At 53.6% G+C, this 10272-nt stretch overlaps 1 protein-coding gene across 2 annotated transcripts; it reads left to right on the top strand.

Moving 5' to 3' along the window:
- Positions 1–1791: 1791 nt before the first annotated feature.
- PPP1R1A (protein phosphatase 1 regulatory inhibitor subunit 1A) lies at positions 1792–9631 on the top strand. 2 transcript variants are annotated; one of them, XM_011375744.2, is made up of 8 exons: positions 1792–2045; positions 5690–5750; positions 6778–6815; positions 7145–7208; positions 7798–7953; positions 8878–8984; positions 9266–9317; positions 9501–9631. In XM_011375744.2, exons 1-7 carry the CDS (start codon positions 1962–1964, stop codon positions 9272–9274), a joined length of 519 nt encoding a protein of 172 aa, XP_011374046.1. In that variant the 5' UTR covers positions 1792–1961; the 3' UTR covers positions 9275–9317; positions 9501–9631. The 2 variants fall into 2 exon arrangements, with proteins under 2 accessions (XP_011374046.1, XP_011374047.1); XM_011375745.2 differs by lacking the exon at positions 9266–9317.
- Positions 9632–10272: the final 641 nt, after the last annotated feature.

A 10272-nucleotide genomic window follows, 5' to 3' on the forward strand; every position in this document is an offset into this window, starting at 1 on the left:
GGCCCCAGAGATAGGAGTGTGAGAATCCTGGCTTCAAGTTCTAGGGTCCCGATGGACGGGGATAGGGGATAGACAAGCCACCTCTTTAAAGGATACTTTGGACCCTGCTTTGTATATGTGTAGTTAGGAGGTGGGTGAGTGGAGAGAAAGCCAGAGCAAGCACCTGGGCCCTATTGGACCCCTGTGTCCCCTACTCCCACCCTGGCCTTATCCTCCTGGCTCCAGTGCCCTTACACCCCCTCCCTTCACTGTCATTTCTCGGGGGTGGGGAACAAACGATGTGGGGCAGGGCTCAGGAGTCCAACTAGCTGTTTCCCAGGCTGACCCTGCTACATCAAAAAGAGAGCAAAGGGTTTTGCAAGTGCAAGCTGGGGGTAGGGGGTCCTGGAGTCCAAGTGACAGCAAAACAGGGACCAGTTAATAGAAAACAGAGGTCTGTGTGGCCCACTGGGTCCCAGGTTTGCCCTGAGAAAACTGAGCTGGGCCTGGCATGTGTAAAGGGATATGGCAGCGGGGAGGGCAGGGGAGGTTATTTTGGGAGGTAAGAGGGTGAAGGGCTTGGGACCATGTGAAGGGCTTCCTGGGAGAAGAGGCAACTTAGGGTTCAGGCCGACCCCTTAAGATGACCATAGGATCCCCAGAGAAGCAGGCACTGATCTGTATGGAACTTGCCAATTGCTCGGTTTAAGGGGCTTAAGGCGAAGGAAACAGATAACTGGCCCTGGCCGCTGCTAGGCCCCTCCCTCCCCTTCTCCTCCCCACCCCCAGTCCTTCTCCTCCCCCCAGAATGCATCCAGCCCTGCCCCTCCCCAGTGCCCAGCACCTCTCCTCCCTCTATCCAGCGGTGTCCAGCCCCTGGCATAATGCCCACAGCTCCTATGAATATCTGATCTCCCTCACTCTCTGGTACTGATTGGCATCTTGGTCCTATACCAAACTAGTAAGTTCTTCACATAGCCTAACCTCCAACCCTTCAGATACAGCAGATCATTTCATTATTCCACCAGTAGTGAAACTGGAAACCAACACCATCTATAAACAAGCCACCCACCGCACCAGAGGAGTTTCCCTCTCCATCCCTCAGCATCCTCCCCTTGAAGGCCTTTCACCTGCTTTCCCATCCCCACAATTTAGCAAGCGGAAAGAGAAATCTATTTCATGAGCATTATTGGCTCACCACCCCCATTACTCCTTCTGCTGAGTCCCAGATGGTCCTTTCTCCCTGAACCCTCCACCCACTGCTATCAGCACTTCAAGAAGAGGCTCTGGCCTCTGGAGACCCTCTAAGGTCTTCAGTTCTCCTCCCTGCCCCCAGTGAATACAAACCACACCTCCCCTCCAAGTTTCCACCTCCGCTCTGGTGTCTTTGCATGGGAAAGTCCCTCTCCATGCCTAGCATTAATGTCTCCTGCTGCATGCCTAAATCCCCTTTCTTTCTTCTCTCTCTGAGACAACCCCCTTTAAGATCATAAATGAAATCTTCCTCTGCCGTTTCCTGCCTCCCGTCTCGCAGCGCCCCTCCACCTTCCCAGCCCCTAAAGCCTGCCTGGGCGTGGAGAAGTTCTTGGGAACCGCTCCCCATCCCCCTCTCTCCCCAGAACTCTGAGGACAACCTTCATACCTGCCTGGGCTGTCAACCACGACTGGGACGCGGCCACACCCCGCTCGCCCGCCTACGGGGCGGGGAGCCCCGCAGCTGGCGGCGCAGCCACGACGGGGTTAAGACTCCGGGCTGGGGGAGAGAGGGGGGCCGTGAGGGATGCGTGCGGAGCCAATCGGCGGCCGCAGAATCCCCAGGGCTGAGAGCTGGGAGCGCCGAGCCGGGAGCCGGGAGCTGAGCGCGCCGGGCTGGGGCCGGGGCCGGAGCTGAGCGGAGCGGAGAGGGAGCGCGCCCGCCCCAGCCCCGAGTCCCACCGCCTTCCCGCCCGCCGCAGCGCGGGGCCAGCGGCCGCCGCCCAGCCATGGAGCCAGACAACAGTCCCCGGAAGATCCAGTTCACGGTCCCGCTGCTGGAGCCGCACCTTGACCCGGAGGCAGCGGAGCAGGTGCGGAGCAGGGCGGGGCAGCAGGGCACTCGACCGGCAAAGGACTGGGGGGGGGGGGGGGGGTCCCCTAGACTGTGGGATCCGAGATCCCTGGTTGTCCTCCCCTAGCAGTGTGCTTCTGAGGGCGGGCACGCTCAGTTTGGGGGTCTTCTATCCCCTCCCCCATCGTCGGAGCCACACGTCCCTATCTGTGCTTCTTGGAGACGGACAGAAGGACCAGGGCCTCCACTCGAAGCTGGTCCCCGCGAGAGTCGCTCTCTGCTTCCCTAGCCCTGGGGGAGGGGGCTGCCTGAGGACACGACCCCTCCCGCCTTCGCCAGTCTTAAGCCCCCACCCAGTCAACCCCCGCCAGAGTTGCTGAGTTCTGTGCGGGCGCTGAAGGGTACCCGCAGCAGCGCGGGAGGGGTTAGGGGAGACGGTAAGTAATGGAGGGAGCACTGTGCTTTAGGAGTGAAAAGAAGAAAAATAGCCCTTCCAGTCCTCTCCCAAATGCGGGCGACCCTGCTGGACTGCAGAGAGTGAGAACGAGAAGGGGCTGAGGAACACTGGGAGGGCTGGGGCTTCTGGGAAGAGGGGTGGTGGAGTCAGCAAGCCGAGGCTCCCCTCTTCTGCAAGTCTGGACACGTGGGTCCTTTTTCCCAACTACTGCCCTTTGGAGCCGGGGTGGGGGTGGCATGAGGAGAATGGCACTGGGAAGCCGCAATCTGAGGCTTTCTAGGGCCGGGGCGGGGGGTCCAAGCTGAGCCATAGATAGGGGAGAAGCTCTGTGCCGGCCTTGGCTCAAGGAAGGGGTGGGAGTCCAGGGCCCGGCCCAGCCTCCTGGCCTGGCCTATTTTTAGCTCAGAACAGCCTGGCAGAGGCGGCGGCATATGAGAGTGTGTGAGCAAGTGTGTGTCTCAGGGAGAGTGAACGTGTGTGGATAGGGTGATCACCCGTGGTCACTACTACCACCCATTTGCCAAATATTTGCTCATTGCTCCATCTCCTTTGTGTTCTCTGTCCATTCGCCTGGACATCCCGCTTCCTAAAGAGTATCCATTCCCACAAGGTCAGTTCTCTACTTCCCCCAACTGGCTGCCAGGGCTCTGCTGGGCCTTCCCACCTGGAAAAAACACTGTGACCTCTCGGGATGGGCTGTGTTCTTTCCGTTGTTCCAGCTGTTTGGTAGAATAAGGTCTGCGTGGGAAGGGAAAGGGAGGGTACACACTCTCTCCCTACAACTTCAGCTCCCCAAGTGTGGGTAGGGGTTAGGTACCTGTGTCTCCATCCTCTTCCTGGCCTGGGGAGCCACATCTCCAGGCCTCTAAAGTGGGATAGTAGAAGGATTGTGGTGAATCTCAAATCTCCTGAGGATGAGTAGGGCGGACAGCCATGAGCATAGAGAGTGTTCTGTGGAGTCAGGGGACTAACCTCAGACCCAGGGAAAAGGGCCCGAGAGTGTGGGCTGTGGGGGTTAGGGGTGAAGTTTCAAACAGAACTGCCTTCCACTGGCACAGAAAGGTGTCACTCCCTGACACCTGCATTTGTTTCGTGTTAGAAGAGGCAAGTGTAGGTGTGTGTCGGGGGAAGTGGCTGTAGGCCAGCTGGTTCAGGGGCCTGGGAGGTGGCGGGGAGGCTGAAGCAGTGCTAAGGAGCCAGAGGGATAAAGAGAGCTGGGACTCGAACCTGCTTTTCTCTAACCTTTAGAAATCTGTCCAGAAGGCCTGAAATTCTACCTGCAGTCTAACCTCAGCCCCTCCTGCTGTGTTACCCAAGGGTGTAGGCTAAAAATTCTAGGCTTGGCAGGAGTTCCTAAGCTGACGTACATAGGAGAGCCAAAAGGGTTGGAAGCTCTGAGTTACAGAGCACGGAGTGGCCGGAGATGGGGGTGCCCACAACTACCAGGTCCCTAGCATGACCGGTTTGGAAATAAATCAGAGGTGAAGGCACCAGGTGTCCTTGAGAGCTAGGATTTGGGATAAGTGCAAGAAAAAGAAAAGTGAGCATCTACTCATTTCCTAGTAGTTCAGGTGTCTGCGAGGTACTTCGGGACGTCTGACTTTGCTCCCTCACAATTCTCAAGGATGCTGAGTGCTTGGAAATCTTGTCCAAGGCAAGGAGATTGGCCAACAAAGGGGACCTGAGCAAGATCACAGAGCCCTGCTGCCCTTTCAAAGGCCCTTCCTGTCATACTCTCAGTCTCCTTCTCAGGCTCCCAACTCCCGCTAATCCCTACACCACCCTCTCCCTGTCTCTTCCACAGCCAGCCCCTCCCCCAGGGCAGGAAAGAAATAGAGAGGAAAAGTCTGCTCCTGGGAGAAGGATGGCCCCCACCCACATACATGAAGCACACATGCCTGCCTGCTGGCACCCAGCACATTTGCACCAGGAATAGTCAGAGATAAACTCATAGCTAATTTTTGTGCAGTGCATGTGTATATGTGTGTACACACAGGACTGGTACTGCCAGGGACCTTGAAATGTCACCAAAAAGAAATGCCGCTAGATTCTCTTGAGAAAATAGTGCCCTACCTCAACACACCCCCATTCTATGCATCCCATTTCTTCGGGAAGAGTTTCCTCTCAGACTAACGCTGCCCCTCTTGCTATGGCTGGTACTCACTTTCTGGGCATAGAGAAGGGCCGACGTCTTACCACCCTCACCCCCAATGGTAATGATACTAAATAATGGACAAAGACAGGAATTTGATCACTCAATGTCCTTATCCTACTCCTCTCAGCCCTGGATAATTTTAGCCCCTTTCCCAATCCCTCCCCTCTGCTGCCCTGCAGGAAGCCGCAGAGACTCCGACCTCACCTTTCCCCTCACTTCCAAGCCTCTAAACCCTTCAGAGAAAGGGAAAAAACTACTTGTCCCATCTGTCCTTGGACCACCTTCAACAACAATCAACTTTATTGGCAGCATGATAAAAGAACAGCAAAGGGGAAAGGGGGCCCAGAAGCCCAGCAATCAGCTCTTATATGTTAATTTCTTAGAAAGGAACCAGGAGCCCAAAATAAAATTTTTTTAGCTAAGCTTTAGGCCCTGACCAGGGTCCTGCCTAGGGATTCTTCTCATTTATGTGTACCATGACAAGGATTTCCCCAGACCATATTTCCTAACGAATCAGAAAGGCGGTGTGTCCAAAGATATGGAGGATGTTAGGAGTGAGGGGCACGGGCGAGGGGACTGCCCATCAGACCTGCCTTCTCTGTACTGTCCTCCCAGGCTGGGCGGGGATGGAGGGGTGCTCTCTCCAGGTGATGGCCCACAAATGGTTAATGTCTGTCCGGGGAGTGGGCTGGGAGACTGAGGGAAAAGCCTGTGCCCTCTCAGGTTATTTCTGACCATTGATCTAGGATGGACGGAAGGACATTGGGCCAGAGATCGATGCGTTAGAGTAGATATAGCTGCTGAGATGGAGAGCTGGGGTCAGGACTGGGAAGATGCAGAGACGGAAAGGGGGTAGGAGATGCAGAAAGTGGGATGGTCTTTTAGGTCTCCAGGGAAGAGGGATGGGCCCGAGAAAGTCCACCCTTGGATAGTGGATTCAGTGTAACATGACATTTTTTGAAGCGTATTGATTGGCCATCCTGGATTATATTGCTGAGTGATGTCGGGTGGGGCTTTGATGCTCCCGCGAGTACTTGACCTCTTCCCTCAGATTCGGAGGCGCCGCCCCACCCCTGCCACTCTCGTGCTGACCAGTGACCAGTCATCCCCAGGTAACCCCAGGGATGGGTTGCTGAAGGGAGTGGGGGCTGCTGAAGACAGCTGGGTCCAGTGAGAGAAGATGGGTGCTAGATAGAAGGGCAGCTCTGAGAAGTTAGAGATCTCCACAATCCCAAAGGCAGGAAAGTGGTGGCTGGATTACCAAGAGGATTTCCTTTCCTTTGGGAAGACGGGGCTATGCTAGGAAGGGGAGGGGGACCCCCTTCCTAAGTTCCTAAGATCCCCAGGAGTTAGGGTGGTCAACTGAGTGCTGGTTGCTGCACAACAGTCTTCCAGGTTTCTCCAGCAACTGAAACGCTGCTACCCCCACCCCCAGAGGCAGTGACAGCTGTGAGGGGGAGGGACCGCCTATCAGCTCTCTTCACAGCCCCCGGAGGGGAAGGAGAAGGTTAGAAACAGCTCAGGGAGCAGCTGGCAGACAGGTCACCAGTGTCCCCATCCAGGTCTGGGGAGAACAAGGTCTCAGAGAATGGCAGGGGAGCTTGACAGGGCAGCAGAAGAGAGGTGGTCATGCTAATAAGCTAGAGAGGAATTCAGGATGCCCAGGTCTCCAGATTTCCCCGAACTACCGAAAACTGTATCTTCCCGGCCCCTGCACAGGATAACTTTGCTATGCTTTTTCCAATGTTCCCTCCTATGCAAGGTTCCGTTCTGGACCCAGGGCGGGGAGAATGGATAGAAGGAGAAAGAGATATGGATACTTTAGAGGGAGTAAAAGAGTAAAGGGACCATAAATCCTGCCTTCAGGCACCTGCACGTCTGAGGCAAGGATGTAGACACAGATGGACCTGTACAGAATCAAGGACAGGCCTTACAGGGGTAAAGCCAGCCAGCAGAGCGGGAGGGAATTGGAGGGAGTAGGCCTGGGGCAGCTAGCAGGGCCAGCTTCCTAGGGGTAGATGCGAAGGACAGATCAGAAAGGAGGTGATTGCAGAGGCACCTCCCCTTGGGAAGTCAGCTCTGTGGGGACCCCCTGGATTTCCCATCCTCATCATTTTCTCCTTTCCTTATTCCCCTCAGAGGTAGATGAAGACCGGATCCCCAACCCACTTCTCAAGGTAAGCTGGCCACTTCCTCAGCCCAGCCCAGGGAACCCACAGACCCATCAGGGGATTATTCCTCAGAATCCTCCATCTGTAGCACCTTTGACTCCCTCCACACACCCCCAAAATGTATATGAGTGGAAATACATCCCCCCACATTCCCCGCACACAGTCTCCTTGCTCACCATTGCGGGGAGGGGGAGGGAGGTACTGAAGAAGCAGGAATTTTCTTCCCCCACTTTCTGCAGTCCACACCTACCCCCATTCTGCAATCCAAAAGCATGGCAAGGCAGAGGAGGCAGGAGAGAGGGCTGGCACCCACATGTGCTCTGTGTCCCTTGCAGTCTACTTTGTCCATGTCTCCACGGCAACGGAAGAAGGTGACGAGGACCACACCCACAATGAAAGGTTGAAGATCCTTCTCCTCCCTTTTTTCCCCCTCTGTGCCTGAGGCTGTGCAGTAGACCTACTGACCCTGTTGCGAGGAATCCTTGGGAGTCATTAAGGCAGTCCTTATTAAAATGTTGGCCTCTGACTGACTAACTGGGTGGCCTTGGAGAACCTGCTTCACCTACTGAGCCCCGACTACTACCTCACTATGACAGCCAAGTTAAAGAAAATATATGAACTCACCCAACGCAGTGCAAAGCACATAGAAGGAGCTGAAATATTTCTTGACTCTAATTTGAGTCTTTTCTCCTTTTTCCCAAGGAAGACCAAGTGTCTCAGCAAGTTAGAAGGATCTTTTGTTCTTAAAGGCTCTTCCCTACACTTTTCTTATCTTTGAAGGAAGTACATTTTATTGTCTAGCTTAGTCTCTCCTTATTTATTGCCTAGCAAATGTCCCTCCTGGTTCAGATCTCAGGGGATGGGAAAGTTGAACCTCCCAGCAGTGTGTGATTGGCCCTTGAGTGGGGCTGTTGAAGCTGAGGGTCCACAGAGGCGGCTCTGGGCAGTCAGTCATGTCCAATGTTCCCTCCTTTCTCTGTGCCCCTAGAGCTCCAGATGATGGTTGAACATCACCTGGGGCAACAGCAGCAGGGAGAGGAGCCTGAGGGAGCCGCTGAGAGCACAGGGACCCAGGAGACCTACACACCCGGGATCACAGACACAGAAGCGGAGTCAAGGCTGGACACCTCTGGGAAGGCACCAAGTACGTTCGGGCTGGGAGGGGACGGGGGAGGGCCAGCCCAGGAGGAGGCACGCCATACCCATTGTGGGGAAGCCTCTAGTGTAGCCAGGAACTATCTTCAGAATATGGATATATACGCATGTATTACATGTATTTGCATTCTTCACTTTTTTTACTGATACCAACCCCTCCTAACTGGACTTCAGAGCTCCCGTTGTGGCTGTATGGGGGAGCCCTCATCATGGGAAAAGCGCTCACAGAGTAGAATCCGGGTTCTGTCCCTTTATTGGCCCAGAGGCCTTGAACAACTTTCTTAACCTCAGTCTACAAAGTAACAATGATGGTGCCTGTTTCACTGGGTTGTTGGTGAAAATTAAATGAGTCTGCTTCTTAGTCCAATAGCTGACAGATACAAAGCATGCAATAAATGGAACCTGCTGGGGTGCTGTTAATACACGTCTTAATCCCTTATCTTAATATATTCCAGAAGTCAGAATTTCTCCCCTTTTATGAAGGTGATATAGTACGTATATGCTATATTACATAACAGTCCCAACAGAGCACCCTGTAATCAAACACATTAATATTTTTACACTGAAATGAATGGCCCCACTAAGTACAATAAATAGACTATAAATAGCTTCACATTGGTTCAGGTCAGATTTAGCCACATACCAAGATTGTACCCGAATTTTTAAACTTTTTTTAGAGGGTTTTTTTTCCTTCAATTTGATTGCAGATAAAAACGAAATGTTCTTAAGCATAGTGAACCTATAGTAGGAATTGCGATCAGGGGAAACCCTGTTGGTCTTGCCCAGTTGTCCCAGCTTGGTCTTGACACCTCTCAGGAGTCCTGGAATATGAGATGGGGTGAGCAGAAGCACTGCCCTCTACAAGACCTCACAAATACCACCTCTCCCTCCTGCCCCCATTACCTCTCCTTAGAGCCTGCAGAATCCACCCCAAAAACTCAGGAGAGAGGCACTGAGAAACCAAGCACAGAAGAACCCTCAACCCGTATACCACCACTGGATTCCCAGGGAGCCAACTTGGTAAGCCACCAGGACTGGGCTGCTAGCCTGCAGGAGAGCAGGCTGTACGGATAAGGGTGAGGCCTATGATTTGATGTCAGGGAAAAGAGAGCAAAGCACCAGCTTCAGTCACTGAGGAGCTATTGTCTACGGCAAGAGGACATGCTTGTCCTCCGATGGAAAAATGAGAAGTTGCAGCACGAGAGATTGAGGTTAGACTCTGTTAGGTCTTTTGGCTCCTGGAATAGGTAATGAGAGTAAACCATAGGTTTTCTAATAAAGGGAGGTCTTCATCTGTCCAGGCTAGGTGAGCAGTGGTCCTGCCTGGAGCAGAGGCATTGATGAAATAACCTGGTAAGCTTTGATTTTACAGTCTTTCCTCCCTTGCATAGACTGGGCAAGGGGCGGGGACTTGTGTCAGACATCAGAAATTAGATGCTTGACTAACAGGATGGTTGGGAAGACCAGCAGGGGAGGGGACAACAGGCCCTCTGGCCTCTCACTCACCCTCTCTATCTGCCCCCTCCCTCACAACAGGTCTGAGAGTGAAGGAGGTATCCGAGAGTCAAGACTGCAGTTGGGGTGTGTGTGGACACTGGATTTGTTTTATTTCCTTTTGGGGAAAATATCGTTTTTAAAAAGTGATAAATTCGGTTTTAGGCCCTTGGCATTTTCCTTCTTTCCTGACTTGGAGAACATTTTCCCCCTCCCTTCTTGTTTTGCCCTCTCTACAGCCCCCTACCCTTCTGCCCAACTGCCACTGGAAGGGAGGAAATAGGGTTTCTTCAGAAAGGGGGTTCTTCCCCAACCCTGCTCTTACATGTTGCGGGAAGAGAGATAGAAGTCAGGTGGGAGGACTAACTTCCAATAGACCAAGAAAGAAGGATGGCCCCAGGTTCTGTTTTCTTGTTGAAGAAGATACCACCACCTGTCAGGGCTGCCCTGCAGCTGAGAAAGTTGAAGCTCTAAGGTATGTCCAGCTGTAACTGCTATGGGCGCCGTCTGCTGGGCAAAACGTGGAACTGCACCCTGGCACGGGGTGTGGCGTGGATGCCTCCTTGCCTGCCCTCCAAGGCTCAGTGATTCCCAAGCTCCAGGATGTGTTCCCTCCTACAGCTGTGAGACCACCACCCCTATTCCAACCCATTAGCAAAGATGGATTGACAGCGCCATGGCTATTAACAAAGAGGACCTTGCTGGGAACTGGAAAGGTTACCTCTCCCCTTTGTCCTAGATGCAGAGGGACCAGGGTAAAAGACAAAAGCTGAGCATAGGGAAAGAAACTTCCTCAGACTCCATAACCAGGCCT

This window comes from Pteropus vampyrus, unplaced genomic scaffold (genome assembly GCF_000151845.1).
Source record: "Pteropus vampyrus isolate Shadow unplaced genomic scaffold, Pvam_2.0 Scaffold276, whole genome shotgun sequence".
Taxonomy (NCBI): Eukaryota; Metazoa; Chordata; class Mammalia; order Chiroptera; family Pteropodidae; genus Pteropus; species Pteropus vampyrus.